Here is a 24,862-nt window from a genome sequence, read left to right as displayed (position 1 = left end):
CACTCCCATCCTCTCACTCCCATCCTCTCACTCCCATCCTCTCACTCCCATCCTCTCACTCCCATCCTCTCACTCCCATCCTCTCACTCCCATCCTCTCACTCCCATCCTCTCACTCCCATCCTCTCACTCCCATCCTCTCACTCCCATCCTCTCACCCCATCCCTCTCACCCCATCCTCTCACCCCATCCTCTCTCACTCCCATCCTCTCACTCCCATCCTCTCACTCCCATCCTCTCACCCCATCCTCTCACTCCCATCCTCTCACTCCCATCCTCTCACTCCCATCCTCCCTCACTCCCATCCTCTCACCTCCCATCCTCTCACCCCATCCTCTCACTCCCATCCTCTCACTCCCATCCTCTCACTCCCATCCTCTCACTCCCATCCCTCTCACTCCCATCCTCTCACTCCCATCCTCTCACTCCCATCCCTCTCACTCCCATCCTCTCACTCCCATCCTCTCACTCCCATCCTCTCACTCCCATCCTCTCACTCCCATCCCTCCTCACTCCCATCCTCTCACCCCATCCTCTCACTCCCATCCTCTCCACTCCCATCCTCTCACCCCCATCCTCTCACTCCCATCCTCTCACCCCATCCTCTCACCCCCATCCTCCTCACTTCCATCCCTCTCACTCCCATCCTCTTCACTCCCATCCTCTTCTCACCATCCTCTTCTCACCATCCTCTTCTCACCCATCCTCTTCTCTCACCCATCCTCTCACTCCCATCCTCTCACTCCCATCCTCTTCTCACCATCCCATCTCACTCCCATCCCTCTTCTCACCATCCTCTCACTCCCATCCGCTTTCTCCTCCCCATCCTTCTCCTCTTCTCTCTCTCCCCACCCTTTCCTCTCTTCTCTCCCTCTCCTCACCCTTTCCTCTTTCTCTCCTCTCCCCCACCCTTTCCTCTTTCTCTCCTCTCCCCCCACCCTTTCCTCTTTCTCTCCTCTCCCCACCCTTCTCCTCTTCTCTCCCTTTCTCCCCCACCCTTTCCTCTTTCTCTCCTCTCCCCCACCCTTTCCTCTTTTCTCCTCTCTCCCCACCCTCTTCTCTTTCTCTCCTCTCCCCCTCGACCCTTTCCTTTCTCTCTCTCTCCTCTCCACCCTTTCCTCTTTCTCTCCTCTCCCCCACCCTTTCCTCTTTCTCCCTTCCTCCCCCCCACCCTTTTTCCTCTTCTCTCCTCTCCCCCCACCCTTTCCTCTCTTCTTTCTCCTCTCCCCCACCCTTCCTCTTCTCTCCTCTCCCCACCCTTCTCCTCTTTCTCTCCTCTCTCCCCCACCCTTTTTCTTTCTCTTTCTCTCCTCTCCCCACCCTTTCCCTCTTCTCTCCCTCTCCCCCACCCTTTCCTCTTCTCTCCTCTCCCCACCCTTTTCCTCTCTTCTCTCCTCTCCCCTCCACCCTTTCCTCTTCTCTCCTCTCCCCCCACCCTTCTCTTCTCTCCTCTCCCCCACCCTTTCCTCTTTCTCTCCTCTCCCCCACCCTTTTTCCTCTTTCTCTCTCTCCCCCCACCCTTTCTCCTCTTTCTCTCCTCTCCCCCGACCCTTTCCTCTTCTCTCCTCCCCCCCCACCCTTTCCTCTCTTCTCTCTCTCTCTCCCCCGACCCTTTCCTCTTCTCTCCTCTCCCCATAACTTTCCTCTTTCTCCTCTCCCCTAACTTTCCTCTTTCTCCTCTTCTCCCCACCCTTTTCCTTTCTCTCTCCTCTCCCCCACCCTTTTCCTTTCTCTCCTTCTCCCCACCCTTCTCTTCTCCCTCTCCCCCCACCCTTTTCCTCTTCTCTCTCCTCTCTCCCCACCCTTCTCTTCTCTCTCCTCTTCCCCCACCCTTTCTCTCTTTCTCTCCTCTCCCCCATCTCTTCCTCTTTCTCTCCTCTCCCCCCACCTCTTTTCTCTCTTTCTCTCCTCCACCCTTTCTCTCCTCTCCCCACCCTCTTTCCTCTCTCTCTCCTCTCCCCCCCCACCCTTTCCTCTTTCTCTCCTCTCCCCCACCCTTTTCCTCTTTCTCTCCTCTCCCCCCACCCTTTCCTCTTTTCTCTCCTCTCCCCCACCCTTTCCTCTTTCTCTCCTCTCCCCCACCCTTTCCTCTTCTCTCCTCTCCCCCACCCTTTCCTCTTCTCTCCTCTCCCCCACCCTTTCCTCTTCTCTCCACACCCCACCCTTTCCTCTCTTTCTCTCCCTCTCCCCCCACCCTTTCCTCTTCTTTCTCTCCTCTCCTCCCCCACCCTTTCCTCTTTCTCTCTCTCCTCTCCCCCTTCTTCCTTTCTTCTCTCTCCTCTCCCCCCACCCTTTCTCTCTTCTCTCCTCTCCCACCCTTTCTCCTTCTTCTCTCCTCTCCCCCACCCTTTTCCTCTTTCTCTCTCTCTCCCCACCCTTTTTCCTCTTTCTCTCCCCCTTCTCCCCCTGACCCTTTTTCCTCTTTCTCTCCTCTCCCCAATCTTTCCTCTTTCTCTCCTCTCCCCCACCCTTTCCTCTTTCTCTCCTCTCCCCACCCTTTCCTCTTCTCTCCTCTCCCCACCCTTTCCTCTTCTCTCTCCTCCCCCACCCTTCCTCTTCCTCCTCCCCCACCCTTTCCTCTTTCTCTCCTCTCCCCACCCTTTCCTTCTCCTCTCCCCCACCCTTTCCTCTTCTCCTCTCCCCACACCCTTTCTCTCTCTCTCTCCCCCACCCTTTCCTCTTCTCTCCTCTCCCCCACCCTTTCCTCTTTCTCTCCTCTCCCCCACCCTTTTCCTCTTCTCTCTCCTCTCCCCCACCCTTTTTCTCTTTCTCTCCTCTCTCCCCACCCTTTTCCTCTTCTCTCTCCTCTCCCCTTACCCTTTCCTCTTCTCTCCTCTCCCCCCACCCTTTCCTCTTTCTCTCCTCTCCCCCACCCTTTCCTCTTTCTCTCCTCTCCCCCACCCTTTCTCCTCTTTCTCTCTCCTCTCCCCCACCCTTTTCCTCTTCTCTCTCCTCTCCCCCACCCTTTTCCTCTTCTCTCCTCTCCCCCACCCTTTCTCTCTTCTCTCTCCTCTCCCCCACCCTCTCTTTCCTCTTCTCTCTCTCCCCCACCCTTTCCTTCTCTCTCTCCTCTCTCCACCCTTTTCCTCTTTTCTCTCTCCCTCTCCCCCACCCTTCTCTTCTCTCCTCTCCCCCACCCTTTCCTCTTCTTCTCTCCTCTCCCCCACCCTTTTCCTCTTTCTCTTCTCCTCTCCCACCCTTTCCTCTTCTCTCCTCTCCCCACCCTTTCCTCTTCTCTCCTCTCCCCACCCTTTCCTCTTTCTCTCCTCTCTCCCCCACCCTTTCCTCTTCTCTCTCCTCTCCCCCACCCTTTTCCTTCTTCTCTCCTCTCCCCCCACCTCTTTCCTCTTTCTCTCCTCTCCCCCCACCCTTCCTCTTCTCTCCTCTCCCCCACCCTTTCTCTTTCTCTCCTCTCCCCCACCCTTTCCTCTTCTCTCCTCTCCCCCCACCCTTTTCTTCCTTTCTCTCCTCTCCCCCACCCTTTCTCTTCTCTCTCCTCTCCCCCCACCTTTTCTCTCCTCTCTCCTCTCCCCACATCTCTTCCCTTTCTCTCTCCTCTCCCCACCCTTTTCCTCTTCTCTCTCTCCTCTCCCCACCCTTTTCCTCTTCTCTCCTCTCCCCCACCCTTTTCCTCTTCTCTCCTCTCCCCACCCTTTCCTCTTCTCTCCTCTCCCCCACCCTTCCTCTTTCTCTCCCTCTCCCCCACCCTTCTCTTCTCTCTCTCCCCCACCCTTTCCTCTTCTCTCTCCTCTCCCCCACCCTTTCCTCTCTTCTCTCCTCTCCCCCCACCCTTTCCTCTTCTCTCCTCTCCCCACCCTTCTCTTTCTCTCCTCTCCCCCACCCTTTTCCTTTCTCTCCTCTCCCTCCCCTCCCTTTCCTCTTCTCTCCCTCCCCCACCCTTTCCTCTTCTCTCCTCTCCCCCACCCTTTCCTCTTCTCTCCTCTCCCCCACCCTTTCCTCTTCTCTCCTCTCCCCCACCCTTTTCCTCTTTCTCTCTCTCCCCCACCCTTTCCTCTTTCTCTCCTCTCCCCCACCCTTTCCTCTCTTCTCCCTCCCCCACCTTTCCTCTTTCTCTCTCCCTCCCCTACCCTTTCCTCTTCTCTCCTCCCACCCTTTCCTCTTCTCTTCTCCCCCATCTCTTTCCTCTTTCTCTCCTCCCCCCACCCTTTCCTCTTCTCTCCCCTCCCCCACCCTTTCCTCTTCTCTCCCCCACCCCTTTATATGTCTGTCAGAGAAGCGACTGGTTCTCCATCCTCCTTTGTTGTATATTATAATACGCTTGTTCGTGGGTCTGTAACAATCTTTCCTTCCGATTGATTGGACAGCTGCCCTGATTATTATTATTATTATTCTTTTGTGTTTACTGGCGTTATGAGAGCTGCGAGGCTCTATAATCATAAACGCCATGCACCCAAACTCATCGGCTTGAGCCAAATACAAAAGATAAAATAAGAAACGCGAGGGACTTTCTACTGTTCGCCCCGTTTCCTTTATGAATTTTAAGACTGTTTTGCAGAGTCGAGGGTGCTTCTGGCTCGATTAACACAGTGTATCCTGTCCAGCACACCCGACCACGACCAGGAGATCCCAAACTCTCCGACATGGTGTAAAAGATCCCCTAATTCCACCCACAATTGTAACTTCAATGCGTTTTTATGATGCTTCAGGAAGAATAAAATGAACTTACGATCATTTATTAACACAAAAAGGCTACTCAAGCACTTATTAAAAAAATTACATGGAAAGACAAAACGACCGAACTGCTGTCGGACATCCACTCCACTTCCTGTGGAGATCTCACTTCCTGTGAATCGAGTTAATGGCCTGAAGAGCTAAATATTCCACGATTTCAACGAGTTAATGAATAAATATGTAATGACGACTTAACAATTTTGTCCTTTTGCTTTGAAGAACGGGAATAAAGGGAGAGGAGGCTGTTATGTATGGTTGAGGCCTTTGAGTGGTGAGGCGGCTTCTATCTTATGGCCGCCATATTGATGATCACTGCCATGTGAAGGCAAAGACGCCTCAGAGCTATTCACAATCGCTATGCACTCCCTACACGGGTTTCCTTCATTGTAAAACTACCAATGCTACAGTTAAAAGGATTTTGAGTGGTGAGGCGGCTTCTATCTTCCGGCCGCCATATTGATGATCACTACCATGTAAAGGCAAAGACGCCTCAGAGCTATTCACAATCACTATGCACTCCCTACACGGGTTTCCTTCATTGTAAAACTACCTATGCTACAGTTAAAAGGATTTTGAGCCGATCGGTGTTCCGGCCTTGCGAAGATCACCCTCGGCGATTGAGACAGCGGTCTTAACCTATGTACCACCCCCAAAATATCTAATATAAGTGGCATTCTCTCAAGCAGAGATTAAACCCGTGTCGTTTGAAATTTGTCCGAGGTCATTATTTACTTTTGTCCCTTAGATGCAGGGCAGGAGTCTCGGGGACCCAGCAAGGTTGTTGTGCTACTACCAGAAACTATTGTAAGAGAATTATTTTATTTGCATTAGCCCACTTGTGTATGCTCCTACAACTTCATTACAAATAATTCAGTGACATAAATATGAAGAAAATAAAATCATTCAGGTTCGAGGGAAAAGATTAATTAATAACACAACCCTTCCTTTGCAGTCCTCGCAAGGTGTGGGAGACCCGGCAAGGTTGTTGTGCTTCATCATTTTTTATATAATAATTTATTTACATGAGCCTCCTTGTATGAGCCTCCGATGACTCACAAATAATTCCGTGGCATAAATATAAAAATATATCATTCAGGTTCGAGGGAAAAGCTTCTTACCCATTACACTTCCTTTCCAGTCCTTGGTTTTGCCTGATTTAATCTCATTAGCATGACAATAGGTCCTGGTAACGAATTCTAAACTTGGAGGGTGGGAGTAGGAATGGAATCAAGTTGAATCATTCTTGACGTCATTCCATTCCACTGCCATGTATAAATGTGTTTCTGTGTTTAATTTCCTCCTGTGAGATTTTCCTGTTCCAATTGACTTCACGAATCCACTTCTCTGATGGTTTTATCATCTTTGAGATCAGATGACTCCGTCGATGCTCCTATACCTTTGGCAAAGGTAAGCTTACTCTTTTTATTCTCATGATATTACGAGTTTCACGAGCTTTGCAAGTTTATTGGTCTTGGAGTTCATCTAATAGGTTTCCCAGACCTGACACCTGGAAAGGTGTAAAGTTTGTGATAAATTTGTGGAGATATATTCCAAGTAAAAGGATCAATGAATGACTTTTTTCAGCAAATACTCATCATTTGAGCATCGACTTCGATTATAAAAGAAATAACTAGAAGGGTACTCGGTAGAGCACATACCTCCACCACGCAATGCCTGATCCACAAGAACATATCGGGTCCATTACATTTTTGAAATATCATGCTATATATCGTTTTTGGCCCCATCTCTCAATGGTGAAGAATCACTTATATTAAATAACTCTCGGATCCCTTCACCGAAATCGAATCAATTCATCATTGCCACACACCCAACGTGTCCACCAAGTTTCGTCCCAATCTGTCCACAACTTTTTGAGATATCGTCCTATATATCAGTTTAGCACTATCTGACAATGGTGAAGAATCATGTAAATAAAACATTACAAGGGTACCTGGAAGAGCGCATACCTCTGCCACGCAATGCCTGATCCATAAGAACATATCTGGCCCAATACGTTTTTGAAATATCATGCAATGTATCGTTTTGGCCCTTTCTCTCAATGGTGGAGAATCACTTAAAAATTTAAATAATTCTCGTATCCAGATTCGGATTCAGATCTTCATCAAAATCGAACCAATTCGACCTTGCCACACACGCACACATACACACCTTGTCCACCAAGTTTTATCCGAATTCGTCGTCAACTTTTTGAGATATTGTGCTATATATCGTTTTTAGCCCTATCTCTCAATGGTGAAGAATCACTTAAAAAAAATTATATTAGCTGGATCTGGATCCGGATCTTCACCAAAATCTAATCAGTTCGTCGTTGTCACACACTGAACCTGTCCACAAAATTTCATCTGGATCCGTTCGCAACTTTTTGAGATATCCTGCGCACAAGCAAACACAGACAGAAAGGGGTGAAAACATAACCTTCACCTTCAATGGCGGAGATAATAATAAAACAATTTTAAATAATTTACACTCAGGTTTGCCGTGTCTCAAGGACCCCAGAACTGGAAAGGTGTAAAGTTGTTGAGGCCTACATCTAAGGATCAAAGGTTTAATGATGTGTTGTATGTATACTGAACAAAAATATAAACGCACCAACCTAAATATCTAAGTCAAGATTGCCATTATGGGAAAATGGTCAAACCGATGATATGTTTGAGCAATGGTTCCTTTGTTTTGCTCAAGACAGATGTTCCCATTGAAATTGACCACTCTGAGTGTGTGGACTCACACGTTGAGTAATCCTTCCCATGAGCACCATGGGGCTTGACAGAGTGATGGTCAGTGAGCGTGACCAGGACACAAACACTCCCTATAGCTTGCCCTATAAAAGGCCTCCCCAAAATGTGGACTGGTGCCAAATGTCAACATGCCACAGATGTCACAAATCTTGAGGGAGCGCGCCATTGGCATGCTGAATGCTGGGACGTCTGTACGGGCCGTTGCAGCACACTTCAATGTCCACCACTCCACCATTAGCTGCCTGAGAACGCGCCTCAGAGAGACTGGAAGCACCGTGAACCGCCCACATGCCCGGCGACCACTTGTGACCACCGCCGGTCAGGATCGTCACATGAGGCTGCAACATCTCCGGGATCGACTCTGACCGGTCACGAGGACTGCCGATGAGACTGTCGGGCTGCATAACAGGCGCATTTCAGCCCAGACGGTGCGTAACCACTTGAGGGAGGCCAACCTCCGAGCCCGCCGACCACACCGGGGACTCGACCTCACTGCAGTCCGGCGTCAGACCCGACTGAACTGGGCCAATGTTCACTTGCGCTGGACCCTCGCATGATGGAGGAGAGTGCTGTTCACCGATGAGTCGCGGTTCCAGCTGTATCGGGCTGATGGCGGACTCCGCGTCTGGCGTCGGGCTTGGGAGCGCTACACTGACGCTAATGTCCTTCGCCGGGTGTCACACGGTGGTGCCAGTGTTATGGTGTGGGCAGGCATATGCCATGGAGAGCGCACTCGGCTTCATTTCATTGAAGGCAACTTGAACGGGCAGCGGTACAGGGACGAGATACTCAGACCCATCGTTGTGCCGTTTGTGCGCCTTCACCATGTGACGTTTCAGCACGACAATGCTCGCCCCCATGTTGCCAGGATCTGCATGGACTTCCTCGGTGAGGAGGACATTGATGTCCTCGACTGGCCTCCATATTCTCCCGACATGTCGCCCTTCGAGCACCTTTGGGACGTTCTTGATCGACGCGTACGACAACGTTACGCAGTCCCCGAGAACGTCCGCCAGCTCCGTGTGGCTCTCCAGGAGGAATGGGAAAACATCCCTCAGGCCACCATCGATAATCTGGTGATGTCCATGCGCCGGAGATGCACCGCTCTGCGCGACGCCAACGGTGGGCACACCCGCTACTGACTGTGTGAACTCTGACAGTGACACCTCGGTTGTGTCGGCTGTTGTCGCGCAAAGACTGTCGCCAGAATTCTCAAGGAACTCTTTGAAATTTAATGCTCAATTGTCATGGATTCTATAACCAAATTGTTGTGAAGATTTAGTATTAATGAGTTCGAGGTAAAATAGTAACAATCGCTTGGTGCGTTTATATTTTTTTTGTTCAGTATATGTGTGTATGTATGTATGTATGTATATATGTATATATGTATATATATATATATATATATATATATATATATATATATATATATATATACACATACATACACAAAAACACACACCAGGAAGAAGTTAATTGTTTTTTGGTCGTTCATTCTCGCATGTCCTTTCCGCATATCTAGTGGGATTGTGAGATGGACAGGTGACCATGATGGGTTGGGTGGGAGTTTGAAGGTGTTTGAGGTTAATGGCATGAAGAGCTAGATATTCCACTATTTCAATGAGGTAATGAATAAATATGTAATGAAGATGTAACAATTTGCCCTTTTGCTTTGAAGAATGGGAATAAAGGGAGAAGAGGGTGTTATGTGTTGTTGAGGACTTTGGGTGGTGAGGTGGTTTGAAGACAGATTTCAATCTTACTGTTGCCATGTTGGTGCCCACTGCGATGTGAAAGCACAGACACCTCAGGCATTCACATCCTTAGTTTGTAATGTATGTTCAAGTCTATAAGACAAGATGGATGTATTAGTTGGCGATTTTTTTTATACAAGACAGGCGACCGTGACGGGTGAGGAGGTTATTTGAAGGCTTGGAGTGGGGAAAGTATTGATGCCTTCGATTGAGAGGGTGAGGATTTGGTTTTGTGAGGTGGACGTTGAGGACTTGGGGTTTGTGAGAGGGGTGCGGGGTAGTTGAGAGCTTGAAGTCACATTTTGCATTCCGTAGAATTTCCACGGGTCCCTGCTGGTTACCATTTTTATTTTGTATGCAGCCTGTGGCTGCTGGTTGCATCATTTCTGGGAGCACGACTGTACCCCTGATGCAGTGCCCCTGTTACCAGAAAGCTGGTGCTTATTTTGCTCACCTCGGAAGGATGACAGGCTGAGTCAACCCATTTGGTGTTATTTCATGGCACGACAGGGGCTCAAACTCAAGACCCTAAGATATGAAGCTAGCCACCTTAACCCTTAACCCTGAAGCCAACACCAGGCTTACTTTACTGTCTGATACTAATCAGGGACACACCATGTGTGCGATAACAATCAGAAATGTTCACGTGAATGGATAAATGAGGAGCTGCCCCATACTCTTTACAAAGTATTCATGCTGCCAAAGCAGTTCCTTGGCACAAGTTTTGCTGGGTGGTTTGGTTACACTGGGTGGTCATTCAGGGAATAAATTTGTTCAGGGTGGTGGTGATAGCTCGCCTACTCTTCACAAAGGATGCTTTGGGAATCTTTAACATCCACAAAATAATGCTGCAGACAAAGTCCAGTGTAACCTCCTTCCATTGGACGGCACATTGATGCCTCACCCTGCTTGTGAAACACCAGGATGACAGTATACAGCGGGTTCGAGATTCAAACCAAGGCAACACATCTCTAAGGCCAGTACTATTGCATGCATACCTCTAAGCTATCCTGTCTGCTTGAATGATGACATAAGTTGTATTAAATATTACCATCCTAAACTCATGATACCTGGTGCTGGGGAGCCGTTTTTGTGCTTTGTGTTTTGCCGGGATTCTTTCATCCATGGGAAGATCTGCTTGCTCATATTTGCTGAGCTAGCACCCGGAGCAGAACCCACGAGGGGCTTGCCGCCACCTTTGGCGGATGAGGCGCCAGTCGGTGCGTTCGATGCCGGGGAGAGGTTGCCTGGTTGTGCCACTTGCTTTTCCTGGGAAGGCTGAGCAGCCGGAAGTGATGGTTGTCCTCCTCCACCAGCACTGACGGGCCGCAAGCAGCTCGGTCCGCCGAGCTCACCTCCCTTGGGTAACGAGGTAGGGTGAAGGGAGCATTGCGAGCGGCCATAGTCGTGAGCACTCCCATAAGCCTGGGCTTCATAGCTGTATCCATTGGCAGGAGCCTGATATGGATAAACCCCAAAGACGGCTGAGTTGTCATAGAACGTGGCCTTCTGCATATCTTGAGGAGCACTCACACAGCCTCGCTGCTCTCCCACGGAAGCACATTGGCACACCGGGCAGCGCGTGCCTGCTGGCGCTTTGTGCCAGCAGCTCCAGCAGGGCTCCTACCACAGGGGGAGGGAGAACAAGAGAAAGAGAGTGTAAGGCAAGTGAATGCGGGGAGGTGGAGGGAGGGAGAAGATGAGGAGTAATGGTGCTGCTCTGGCCATTTGTCTTTCCATCTTCTCAGCAACAATGTGGCAAACTAGGACAGCAAGGCCAGCTCCGCTCAATACTAATAGTCTTTAAATGAAGGATGCAATGGTGAGGGCTCTTCCTGTGATAATTATAAATTTGAACGACAGGATGTGAGGCTGTTATGATTTCTTTATTTGTAAAATGAGGTCATTGTTATAAGAAAAACAATTGGAGGTGAAAGTCAGTGGATTCCCACAGATTCTGGTCACTTTCCTCAGGCCCCAGAGGTGGCGCTGTTCTATGGAGAAGGGGGAGGAAGAGGAGTACGAGGAGATGGTGATGGAGGAGATGGTTGTGGAGAAGGGAGTGAGGGAAAGGAGGAAGATGATGATAATGATGAGCATGATGAGCATGAGGAGGTGTAAGTGGAAGAGGGGGTTGAGGTTGAGGTTTGGGAGGTGGCAGGTATGAATCTGCTGAGCTTGTACATCCTGGTTCATGTCTCGAATCTGAGTTAATGGATGGCAAACCGAGCAAGCTCATAACAGCGTGTGAAATTACAGCCCAGGTGACTTGTAATCATCCATATGTTCCCATAAAATTGAGGTGATGGAAATGAAATAAAATCTCCTCAATGGTTAGAGGAACCCATTTTTTTTTTTTTTTTTACGAACTCATGTGTCCCTTTCCTGAGGTTCACACTTAAAGGAATTCTGCACTTCTACAATAGATTTCTTTCTTTTGTGGCACCATTGTACTGTTCATTCAATGAAAGTTATCAATGTCATCGTGTGTGGGTTTCGGGGTTGTTTCGTTTCAACAAAATTGTTACTTTTTTTACCCAACATGTAGATTTGTCTATTTGTCCATCTTCGGTTCTTTTGTTTCCCACCTTTCCTGTTATGTCCTTCTGGTGTTCTCACATTTCCTATGTTGGTTTGGTGCTCTTCCATTAGCCTTGAAAGTGGTGCAGCATATGCTTGACAAATTTTGGTTCAAACAGGAGGCACAGATTTTGCTGGCATTATATGAGGTTTTCTCGAGATTGGTAAAATGCAGTGTCTGCCTGCGGGCAGGGGTGAATGAGTTTGTAGAGATTGGGGGTGGGGAAGGAGTGTGTCCAAAAGGTTAGCACATAAAACGGTTCAGTGGATTGGTTATATGTTAGTAGAGGTAAAAAAAACTGAGGATAAATCAAGGAAGGAGAGTGAGGGAATGAATGGACAGAGGAGGGAGAAAAGGTGGTAGAAAGAAAGAAAATGTGGATGTGTGTGATAGGGAGCAAGGAACTGGAAGAAGATGATGAAGGGGAGGTAGAGTGAAGAATGATGGAGGGTGTACGAGAGAATAGCTGTGTGCAGTGGGGGTGGGGTAGTCGAGAGCAGTGTGATGGGATGGAGATAGAATAGAGTGGAAAATGTTTTTTGAAAGATTGGTGAGAAAATAGCAAAATAGTATTTAGGAAAGAGGACGAAGATGGTGGGAGAGGGGGTGGAGGGTGGATAATGTGGAGAACAGGTAGAATAGATGGGTATGGGAGGGATAATGGAGTATGACATGAGGAAAGTAGCAGGGAGGATGCCAACAACGAAGATGGTTTTGAAGATGGCATCGAGGGGACAGAGATAGCATAATGCCCAGAGTTAGCGCCGATGAGTGCATCCTTGTGAGTGCACGACCAGTGCACCATCAAACCCGCTTTTCTGGCCACACGGCCGTGATGATCCGTCTCCGTCGGGCTCTCGGTCTGGGGTTTATTGTTACGTGTTCGTGACCTCACAGCCCATCTCACAATCTACCTGCTAAAACGTGATGGATCGCGCAGCTACATTTGCGAGCACCACGCCGGCTCACTGGCCACTCAGGGCAAGCCGCCCATTGAGGCCATATTTAATGATTGGCCCACGTTGGTTAATGAGCAACCAGCAGTCCGACCGCAAAGGTGCGAATACGGAGAAAGTGCCGAACAAAGACAAAAGGCCCAACTCGGGCGCGCCTCTTGGCCGCAGCTCAACAAAGCGGACCGGCCCCTCGACGTACAAACGCAGCTATTGTTTCATTGGAGCATTTACAAGGGCGAGCTATAAACAAATACCCTTAATAGCACTATTTGGGGACGATATATTCCTAATTATTCTGGGAACGCTCGCCAGTAACAAATGGGTAATGGTTGAGCGTACGCTCAATTTTATGCGCGTTTAATTGATCCGCAGAGCCTGATTAAAGAGCAATGCTGTAAAAATCTGTTTTCTCGCGCCTTTACGAAATTAAGGGGCCGATTGATTGAATTTTTATCGCGTAATGTTTCCCCAGGACAAATCTGTTAGAAACTCCGACTTAGAGAAGATTGCTCCACCAGGGCTGTGCCGCGGTGCGCGAAAATTAAGAGCCGCTCGTCCGAATTTGGAAAGAGCTGTGTTAATAAAACAGGGAAGTGTGTTTTTACAATCGCTATATTAATTACACCATCAAAATTGGTTGCGGCAATTGTGATTTAGGATCATTTCGAGCGATACTGCGATCATATTGACCGATTAGATGCTTACGAACATATCATTGAGCCTTCGTGCTGCCCCCCCCCCCCCACCGAAGCGCATTCAAATGACCCGGAAATGTTCGCTGAACTCCAAATACTTAAACATCCACCTTTCGGCCACATTTGCAAAAGATGAAGTCTTTGAAAGGGTCGAGACACCTGAAGTCCTATCTAAACGGGAAGCTAACAAAGGGAGTTTGATGCATTCGACAAGAGCGGCGAACCAAAGAAGAAAGTGGTGAGCATGAAATTATCCCAAACCCAGCATCACAATCTATTGAGTAAAGGATTTCGATTAATACAGTGACGGTAAGCAATTGACGATGCCCAAGCAAATGGGAACTCGATCCTTGTATGCATTATCATGCCAATGGCAGGGAAAATGTCTGCAAAACGAGCATGGCCATTATTATTGGAGCATCCGGTTGCTCGTCGTTTCGGAACGTGCTGAGATCGGCCGGTACGATTCAAGCGGCCGTTGTCTTCGCTGTGGTTGTGTCCCACAGGCACGGATGCATCCATCTCTCTGTAGGAGCGGTGCTGGCCGATGATAATGGCTAATCAGCCACGCGGTGGAGTAATGCACCCTGTCCACATGTCCGAGCGTTAAGTGCGATGTCCGCGCCTTCGTGCAATCGCTGTTTCACTTCGCACACGGCTCGCCGTACCCCTCCCTGCAAACGTGCGCACCCGTCCCTTCCTATAGCTCATAGCTGTGACGCGTGGCGCGATTTTATTTCTGTCCGTCTTTAGCCGCTGCAATGAAACACAAATGTGAAGGAATATAAATGGGCCTATCCGCGGCGTATTTGGAGCAGATCTGGGACTGTGCCGTGAACTCTGTCTGAACCGCGCTGCAGTCACAGCGCCATAAATCACGGGAGTGGCGCGCGCGCGTTCGCGCAAACCTTGCCCCCATTGAGCGGCTCGCGCGCCCTGCGCTTCCTCGGCCTTACCTCGGCACGGTTCCTGTTCCCGCTCGACAGTTCCAGAGGAATGCTCTTATTAAAAGGCCCTTAGGATTGCCGGGGGTTCCAGATTAACAGACGGTTACGCCTTGGAGGTTAAAGTCTGCACGGACACACACGTATCGTTTACAATGTGCCCTCGGCAAACGACGTGCCGGTGCGTTTGGGAAGACTGTCCGTAATGTAATTGGGAATAAACCATCCGTCTTTGTTCATGCCCACCTGTACACAATTACCAACCGTTTCTACATGTGTTTACGTGGCAGTTGCGGTGACGTCGTATGTTGAGTATTTTTTCATCCCAGAGGAAGAATTCTCATGGCGGTTTGACATGAGACGAGAGGATGAAAATGCACTTCTAATTCGTCCACACAATTGCCCAATTAAAACTTTCTTTCGACTTTCTGATTGCATAACAACTTCAAAAGTTTCTACTTGTGTGATGTGCAGTCCCCGGTGGAGCGCATTGCTCGGCAAACCGCTTCGGGTTTGTGTTCGTCGCTTCTTTCGGCGCACCCCCCCTCCCCCCCAAACGTCCCCCTCAACGCTCTCTCCTGCCTCTCCCATTTATCTTACTTCGTTTTGCTGTCAAAGCGAATGCGATGCCTGGAACTGTGAAAATAAATAGCGTTTGCGCGTGTAAAGTTATTTGCGTTTTTACAATCATAAGTTGCCATGGACGCCATTAAAAGTTACGTTTCGTACAGTCACCAGACTGTCTTCAGGCCTCGCTTGCGTCAAAAGGAAACGTTGCTCAGGCAAACAGTGGTTTGAGTGCTTCATTCAACACATCTCGACAAGAAGCCTGAGGACTTTTAAAGACTATATTTATCTAATATAGACCTGAGATAAATGGCGCCAAATGTATGGGATTTATCTCGCAGTCGGTGGGCTATTAGGTTGAGCAGAGTGGTGGTGGGGGATCGAGGGGTGACTGTAAAAGAAAGTGCCGCAATAAACATGAGTCTAAAAGGTCGGTTGCGAGCGTGGGAGGAAGGTTAGCAGAAGGTATTCCAGTAGTAGGCACTTTTGGAGGCCACCCTCGCAGGCTGGGGGTCTTTATATGAATTGACGCAGAGCGCAACACAGCACTCACTTGTTGCACGGCGCTAGTAACTGCAGGATGCTGGCGGGTCTTGGTGAACCCAGGAGGAGCGTTTGCCTGGCTCAGTCACTGAGCTTCTCGGCGGTGCAGGGAGAATCAAAGCTGACGACGTGAACCTCCGAGTGGAGCCGGCGTTCCCGGTGACGTCAATGTGGAGCGACGGGATGCAAACGCGCCGGGAATTCCAGATATCGGTGGCTGAGAGAAACCACGTGTACACGGTACATGTCCCACGGAATGGCCAATCTGCGGAAAGGAACAATCTCCAAGGGCTGTTTAGGGTGTTTTGGAATGGTCTACAATGCAGGTCTGAGCACGTGTTGGAGTAAACGAGCTGTCGGGACTCTGCTCCCCACCGAACCGAGTAGGGACACCGAACCCCAGTGCACACCCAGTTTCCCACCATATATATATATATATATATATATATATATATATATATATATATATATATATATATATATATATATATATATATATATATATATATATATATATATATATATATATATATATATATATATATATATATATATATGAGCACTCGTGCAAATGGGCAATCCTCACCTGGACTCGGGTTCAGAATGAATCTTGTCACGTTGAGCAATGACGTAACGTTCAGCAACTGCAAATGGCAAACAATTGCAAATTAAAAAAAAAAAACACCTTTTTACAATGCATACTCTATACGTAAGTATATGAATCATATGTCCACGATATATGAATGTTACTGTGTGCGTTATATGTACGTCACTATACAGGGTCTAGATTAGGTCACTATGTGGTTGTATGTATGTTACTGTGTATAGTATATACGTCATGATATGTGATATATTTATCTGATTGCAGTGTGTTGTACATGTATATGCTACACACATCGCTGTATGCTATATTTTCGTCAATTTAGGATGTATATTAAAATGTACAAGGTACGTACATTCTGCCCCCCTTCGTGTGTGTGTGTGTGTGTGTGTGTGTGTGTGTGTGTGTGTGTGTGTGTGTGTGTGTGTGTGTGTGTGTGTGTGTGTGTGTGTGTGTGTGTGTGTGTGTGTGTGTATATATATATAATATATATATATATATATATATATATATATATATATATATATATATATATATATATATATATATATGCACACACACAAATGTAAATCATGGTAAATATCAAAATATATCTTCGTCAAATTTATAGGGAACATATGCGGTGTTATTTGCTCTTAACATACTTGGTACATGTTAATCTTATGATGCATGTACGTTACTGTATCTGGTGTATACATGTTAGTGTATATATTGTGTCATATTACCTTACTGCACATGGAACAAGCAGGTGTGATACACTTAAATACTTTTAGAAAAAAAAATTCACCATGTAAATTATTTTTTTACTTTACTGTGCAAGTGCTTTTTAATTATTTTTTTACTCCACCCATTGTAAGTTGTTTGACATGTAACTTTGTGGTCTATGTTTATTGTCAAAAGGTGCGTTTTCTTTATCATACTTCATTTTTACTATATTGTGTTAGGCTGATAGGATGGCCTCGAGTTATGAACACTCACATCCAAGCTCTCCAGCCTGTGTTCGAATCCCGACCCATCTATAAACTAGATGTCATCCTGGTGTTTCACAGGCAGGGTGATTCATCAATGTGTGTGACGACTCTCGAATGGACTTTAAACTGGGTGTCCCATCTGCTCGCATTGGTTTGTGGACGTTAAAGACCCCACGGCGTCCTTTGCAAACAGTAGCTGAGCTATTGCCGGCACCCTGACCAATTTCCAAATTCCTGCTCAAACCTACAGAGGGCATTGCATCAGCGGTCCAGCCGTGTTCTCAGCCAATGATGCTATCCCGCAGCCTTGTGCTACATACGAAAAAGAAGAAGACTTTATTGTATCAACTGAAGTTAATTTTGCTCTCTACAATGTAAGCAAGAGTTTGGTGTTCATTATAACATCATAGCATTATTTAAATGGCACTTCATGTTGAATTGTAAGGTGTCTGTGCTGTGTCATGTAATGAATAGTTCTATCTAATCTCGTGTACAGTTGTGGAATTATTTTCCAAACGCGAGATAATTCCTTTCACACGTTCTTTATAAAAGTGTGTCGAAAGGATGTATTTGACAAAAAAAATTACAAGCTATCAATGTGGAAATATTTTAGTTGCTTATCGGGTTGGGTTATGATAGATAAACCACCTGATTACGTAATATATCAACGCGTCAGGAAATGATGTGCAGCCATTGTATGGTTGATGGTATATTTAAAGGTTCATAAAGTAGCCGTCTTGCTGACTACCAAGGAAGTGCCTCAGAGTGGACCCGGTACGAAGAAGAGTGCAACAGACCATCGCTCTGCCACACTGGATATGTGGACACAGCGGATGTTGCCTAACGTGATGCATACCCACCGAGGTTGATTCAAGACCGAGTGAAATGGCGATATCTCTGCTCCTCCTTACAATGGCACTGTGAGCGAACGGATGAACTAACGATCTAGAATGGATTAGCTAATTAACGAATGTACTAACGAGCTAACAAAGTGACGAACACATGAACTAACCAAAGTAACCTTCAACAAACTCTCCATATTAAGTGGGACAGGTAAGCACACCAATTGTTATAACTTTAAGGTTTGTGATATTAACACTCAACTTGTGCGTTGTGAAAACAATGTTACAGCGTTACAATTGATTCTTACGTGTAAACTTTTGAAAGCCACCATTGGCAGGGTTTACCCACAGGGTGCATGCTGTGGTTAAAGGCTGTGAATAGTGGTTTTTGAAAGTGTCGGTTATGGTGACAGGCTATTCATCAATAAAGTAAAGCAGAGCGGGATTTAATGGTGAAATAATTTCAAATTGTTCATCATTTATTCTGTCAAAATGAGCAACGCCTCCAAGATATGTATTCAGCTCCGCTACATATCATTTCAGCACTAACTTCAGACATCACTCCTGCACATCATTTTAGTCACACGAGGGCATTCAAAAAGTTATGTCAAACATATGGAATAGTCCAAGACATGCCAAAAAGTGTAACGAGGTGTACATATGAATTTTAAAATCCATTTCGATATTTTTTTTTCTTACTATGGTAATTAGAAATACTTTTATATTGCAAAATTTCTTTTAAAAACACGTTGCTATGAATTGGACACGCTTCCAATGCTCCGCACATAATGACGATGGAATACGCATTCCTCCACAGTTAAATACAAATCAAAATATTTCCACTGAAATGTACATTCCGACACACTCAAACACACAGATGTATACACAAAAACATGAAAGAAATACTGAAATGCACACTGAAACATGCTCAAACACTTGAACACACAATGGTATACACACAAACCAACACCGAAATAATACTAAAACACACACTCAAACACACCTTGAAATACACACTCAAACGCATTCAAGCACACTCTAACATGTGTTGAAATTCATGCAGAAAAACGCTCAAACCAATGCTGAAATACAAACAGAAGCACACACAAATGCATGTTCTAACAATCTAACCAATGCTTCAACTCACACACACAAACACAATCACATGCTCAAAAAACAAACAAACAAAAAACAAAGATGGATCATGTAAAATAATATTAAACTGGAAATAACTCTGAGGATATTTACTATGACCGTAAAGAATGTCTAGAGTAAGCGTGAGGTAATTAATCGTGATATTTGGAAATCCGTTGCTCTCCATATGTCAAGATAGAGGATGTCCACCTATCCCAGAGTCTGTCTAAAAAGCACCATCCCTTTAAACCTTTTATTTAATTTTCTACATTCTAAATCTGTCTTAAATGTCCTTTTTAGTGTTTGGGTAGGCTATCAGCCCGCAGTTTATGCGCGAAAACGGCTTCACTCGTGTCTGAGAGAGGTGGGGATGCCCAGGTGACAAGTGGGAGATGGATGGTCCTCCACCCATCAAACGGGCCTTTGGTCCAATGGTGAGCACGTCATCAATGACGTATGTGCCTGAGGTGGTAAAAGTTCATGCAGCATGGGATGACATAGCAGATGGCTGGGTCCGACAGCGAAGAGACTGTGAGCGATCTACAGAGCTGTGGTGCGACACCGCACCTTCCATCCAGCCAACGACGCCTCTCTTCTCACACCTCATTGTGGGCTCTTGCACTGAGCAGTCGCTCTGCTGTGACTGTCTTATTGCTACCCTGAATCTGTGCCAGCTGTGCCTCTTCAGACACAGCTTGTGGTATTTCCATCTTGTCGCCTCTTTGGTCTATCTCCTGTGGTGTGCCTGAGGGCCCAAATGACTAGTCATTTAAGGCATTCCGATCGTTTGTTGGTTTCACTGGGCACGTATGTTCGGTAGTGGGTAAGGGGTTTATTATTGCCATTTAACATATTGTTTGCTTTCTCCTTGTTTTCCCTTCCCTGTGACCATTATTGCTCTTGTAATAAATATACCTGGTCTTGGAGTGAATCCTGGTTGCCATGGTCCTCATTGGTGATTAAGAAAGGCCTGTTGAGGGAGTAATTCATTGTGGAATTAAACCCCCACACCTAAACAGTGCCATCTCAGGCTCACTCTGCCTAATTGTTTACGAGACAGTTGTGCTAATTGGCATAATGGTGAACTGATTCAGTCCCTCCAATATGCAGGGTATCGCAGCATTGGACGCATGATCCGTATAGCAGAGAGGTCTCCAAAATGGTTGACTGTTACGGTTGTGTTGAGTGGACTTATTGGATTTGAACTAGGCAACCAGAACAACCAGCGACCCCACCAACTATATATATATATATATATATATATATATATATATATATATATATATATATATATATATATATATATATATATATATATATATATATATATATATATATATATATATATATATATTCTAGCTGAAGTACTCGGTAATACCTGGGAAATTTGCCCTATTTTCCTCACGCTAGTTAGACTGAGGCATTAGTTGTATGGAGAAAATTAGGAAGGCTTCTTTTATTCCTCAGATTTATGGAAGGAAGGCTTTCCTCATTTCTCATGCTGCCGTAATCCTCAGAGAGGTCATAGTTGAAGGTGGCCTTGAGCCACTCAATGTTTCTAGCAGCAGTGGCAACTGTCCTTGATGTCCTGCCAAAACCCGGACCTAGAAAGCTGGAACGCGAGTTTTGTGCTTCTCTCGCCGCCCGTTGGTGTGACGCTCTATTTGCAGTTGGGCGATGCTCTCTCTATGCAGCCGACTCTGCTTGCCTGGCTCGTTTATGAGCAGATTTATCAACAGTAAGATGTCGCTCTCGCTCTGCAGCTGACTCCGCTTGCCTGGCTCTTTCATGAGCAGATCTATCAGCAGTGAGCTGTTGCCGTGCGCGTGCAGTTCAAGAATTCAAATAGCAGGAGGAGAATGTGTACGTTTAAAAAGTCAACGAATACGAACATTTTTGTATTTCAAAAAACCCTAGCGTTTTTAACCATGAATCCTTTTGTTACGATTAATACGCCGGCGCACTATTCGAAAGGCTTTTTTTTTTTTTAGTGTATATATATATTTTTTTTCATTTTTATGGAGAGCCACTTAGCGCATCCTGGAGCTGAATGTTAGTTCTATATATGTGTAAAATTTCAAGATCGGTTCACTGGTCTAGGAGCTTATTCGTTACAAAAAAAAACATGGACAGACAGAAGGACTGCCATTTATCTAGTAGAATATATATATATATATATATATATATATATATATATATATATATATATATATATATATATATATATATATATATATATATATATATATATATATATATATATATATATATATATATATATATATATATATATATATATATATATATATATATATATATATATATATATACCAGATGACCCATGAACCTGTTGGGTTACTGTTGTGACTGGTTGATTAAAAAGAAGAAAGATAGCTCCAGTGAACTATACCGCTGAGGTTGTTTGCATTGATCATATTCTTCCAAAGAGTACTTGACTCAATCGGGAATTGATTTTTTAATAATTTTTTCGTTCCCCGATTTTAACGAAACTTAATACTGCACACCGCAGGAGAATGGTGAGTGAGGTGGCACTAAAATTTTTGCGCTATCGTGGACCGTTTTGGCTGTATTTCGGGAACATACATGCATACATATATACAAGATGAGAGTTTTAGTAATATATAGAAGATGGATGATAATATTATATTATTGAATGTGTATATATATATGTGTGTGTGTGTGTGTGTGTGTGTGTGTGTGTGTGTGTGTGTGTGTGTGTATATGTATATATATATATATATATATATATATATATATATATATATATATATATATATATATATATATATATATATGTGTGTGTATACTGACGGGAAGCACATTCACCTTTAAGCTGCCTAACCTTAGTTTGAATCCCGACACAGCTAAAAACTGTCACCACTAACGCACGCTAAAATACACTCAAACCTACGCTGAAATACATCGTGAAATGCACACAAACCAACGCTGAAGTGCATAATGAAAGAAACCCTCAAACCCATTACCACATGCTGAAATAACTCAAACGTACCAACACTGAAATACACGCTCAAAACAATGCTAAAATACATACTGAGACACTCAAACATACTCTAACACATGCTGAAATCCATCCACCCATTGGGACCATATCTGTACAGAGTATTGGTGCTGCCTAAGCAGTCTCCTTGTCTATTGAGTACAATACTGGACAGGTCATCACTCCAACACGGGCTACTAGCAAGCTGGCACTCATTTTGCCAACCGCAGAAGGATGATAGGTAGTCAACCCCACCTTGTATAAATTTAACAGCTGAATGGGATTTGAACTCAGGATCTGAGGATCCCAAGCTCACCACACTAACCATTAAGCCAACACCAGGCATATGCTGAAATACACATTGAAATGCACATGCAAACCAATGCAGATATATCCCCTTAACCACACACTCAAACCAATGCTGAAATACACTTTGCATGCTTTTAATAGATGATGAATTTGGAATGCCTTACTGAGTTGACAAAATGCTGCTGTGAAGCATAAATTGACTATACTGTGCAGCAGCCTATTAAAATACTGTTAATTGTAGAGCCAGTGATTTTTCCATTTCCAAAAAACGTAAATTCCAATTCATAAAAATAAATCCGTTTTGTGTTCTCGCTGAAGTCACAGACAAACTTGTTCTGTTCTCGCTGAGAGGTTCAAAGCCTGCCTTGCCCAGCTGAGTCTCCATGCCTCTTCCTCGGCGGCACCCTTGGGTGGTGTATTTTGCCACCAGGGGATGCAGATATGCAGTGAATAATAAAATGATTGTTTTCTTTTTAAGTCCTTTACAATTACTTTTGGTAATGTCATCTGCATTTTGATGATTTTCTAGTTGCTCACGCTTGCAAACTGCAAATGGATACTGTGGATGCATCTTATGTGCAGACATAAATATTAGCTTTATTTATTGGAATGTCAAAAATTATGCAATAAAACCATTGTTTATATTCTACAGGGTTGTAAGGCAATGTGAAGAGGAGAAGTTTATGATTCTAAGTCGACAAAGTCAGTAGCAGTAGAGTAGAGTCAGTAATAGTTACAGTCAAGTCAGTGCACAGTTTTCAGTAATGGGAAAGGTTTGGGTGGGGGGTGTACTAAGATGTTGACATGATTGTGCAGGCTTGATTGGTCTAATGGCCTCCTGCTTTTCCACTCCTTGTAAATCCTGAAGTTTCTCAGGCAGGGTGATTCATCAATGTGTGTTTTTGGCAATGTCTCTGTATTTTGACGATATCTAACATCGAGCCTTATGTTTGCGTTCAAATTTCTCGGACAAAGCAATCTTTATATCAAGGTTTTCCAGCAATAATGATCATTATCACAGGGTTAGTTGTTGCCATCGTGCCTTGTGCAGAGGTCTGATTGTATATGTAGACATGTAATACCAGATGTAAATGTACTGCAACACTTAGGGCCCTGTCACAACTTGACATTTTAGCCAGCGTATGAGAACGTATCAAAATGTAAAAAACGCTGGCGTACGCTGAACTTTTGATGTTTTTTTTTCAGGTTTGGGCATATTCATAACGAGTTGGACGTATGCATAACGTATTAGTAACATACACAGAACATTTCGATAACTTATAGATAACTTATACCAACGAATGTTTCGCGTTTTGTCGGCGTTCACAACCTATGCCCAACGATAGTCTAACTTATGCATAGCGCGGCAGCGTATCGCCAACTATCACGTGGCGTAGCCTATTAATAGGCTGCCGCTCAACGATTTAAATCAAACTGCACTAGAAATCGAAGTGTCAACATCGTCATGCCGAAGAAATTTTTTTTTTTTTTTTTAAACCATGGAGTCTGGAACACTGACGGGTTCCTCCTGTGAAGCCCATTTTTATATACCAATTCCCCTAAACGCTGCCAATACGCCATTATACGGTAGCTGTAAGTTAGAAACACGTTCAGTAAGTTCTGTCATCGGCCGGAAGATGTCAATATGCGTTGGAGATACGTTACACATTGGTTCAAAGCACGTTACTCGTAGGTTAGAAATAAGTTTCGGGTACGCTAAACATTACCTCGACGTGTTTCGACTTATGAGTAACTTACAAGTAACGTGTGTCGACGTGTCAACGATCACATAACGTGCCTACAACTTACGGCCAGCGTATGCGGAATGTGTGAGTCATACGCTGGCATACTCGAAAAATTTTGAGCATGCTTAAAATTTGTCGACGAGCTCGACGTACTACGACGTATGCCAGCGTGCTTCAGCGTGCTCTTAACGTATACAAAACTTACCCATAACGTATTCGACGTGTGCCAGCATATTGGCCAAATTTTTCATACGTCGGCATACGCTGGCTAAAACGTCAAGGTGTGACAGGGCCTTTACTTCTGTATAAGACATCCATAAACGATAAATGTTTACTACTTCCCGCCACTGTCCAGACACTTCTCTAATCATACTGCCACAAACCTAGAAATACCTGCTGCATTGGGGAACGATCGTGCCTGTGCAAGATCAAGTGACGTGTCATTGTTTTTGTTCACATCACGCTCCCATGAGCAAGAACGATGCCCCATGGGCTGACATTTGCTTTTGAATATTGTTATGTGGAAGGGTAGAGGGAATCCATAGATATTTGTCCTCAGAATAGTATGGACCATGTGATTGAGTCTGCGAGAATGTCTTATCTTCAGTTTCTGTCAAAGGTAAGTCGATTGGTAAAATGTGCACTGAGGGAACAGTGACCAACCTTTATAGAGCAGAATAGGGTAAGGTTGTATCGTGTAAAACCTCCTGTACATACAAGGCCAGGTGGAGGACTTGTGGCATTTTACACCAGT

At 45.4% G+C, this 24,862-nt stretch overlaps 1 protein-coding gene across 4 annotated transcripts in view; it reads right to left on the bottom strand.

Annotated features, from left to right (window-relative positions):
• LOC147030281 (homeobox protein Hox-D3-like) overlaps positions 1 to 24,862 on the bottom strand; it is an 80,632-nt gene that overhangs the window by 35,228 nt on the left and 20,542 nt on the right. For 2 of the 4 annotated variants that reach the window (XM_085874175.1, XM_085874176.1), the window contains exons 2-3: positions 16,074 to 16,131; positions 10,272 to 10,824 (exon numbers count right to left, since the gene is read on the bottom strand). In XM_085874175.1, the coding sequence (XP_085730301.1) occupies positions 10,272 to 10,716 (445 nt within the window). In that variant the 5' untranslated portion in view covers positions 10,717 to 10,824; positions 16,074 to 16,131. Of the gene's footprint in view, positions 1 to 10,271; positions 10,825 to 15,497; positions 15,753 to 16,073; positions 16,512 to 24,862 lie in introns of those variants that run through there. The other 2 variants (XM_085874177.1, XM_085874178.1) reach the window with 2 other exon arrangements.

This window comes from Eptatretus burgeri, chromosome 3 (assembly GCF_056783735.1).
Source record: "Eptatretus burgeri isolate ZD-2024b chromosome 3, Ebu_testis_v1, whole genome shotgun sequence".
NCBI classification, from domain to species: Eukaryota; Metazoa; Chordata; class Myxini; order Myxiniformes; family Myxinidae; genus Eptatretus; species Eptatretus burgeri.
Note: the sequence above shows the minus strand (reverse complement) of the source record. Positions and strands in the feature narration are given on the sequence as shown.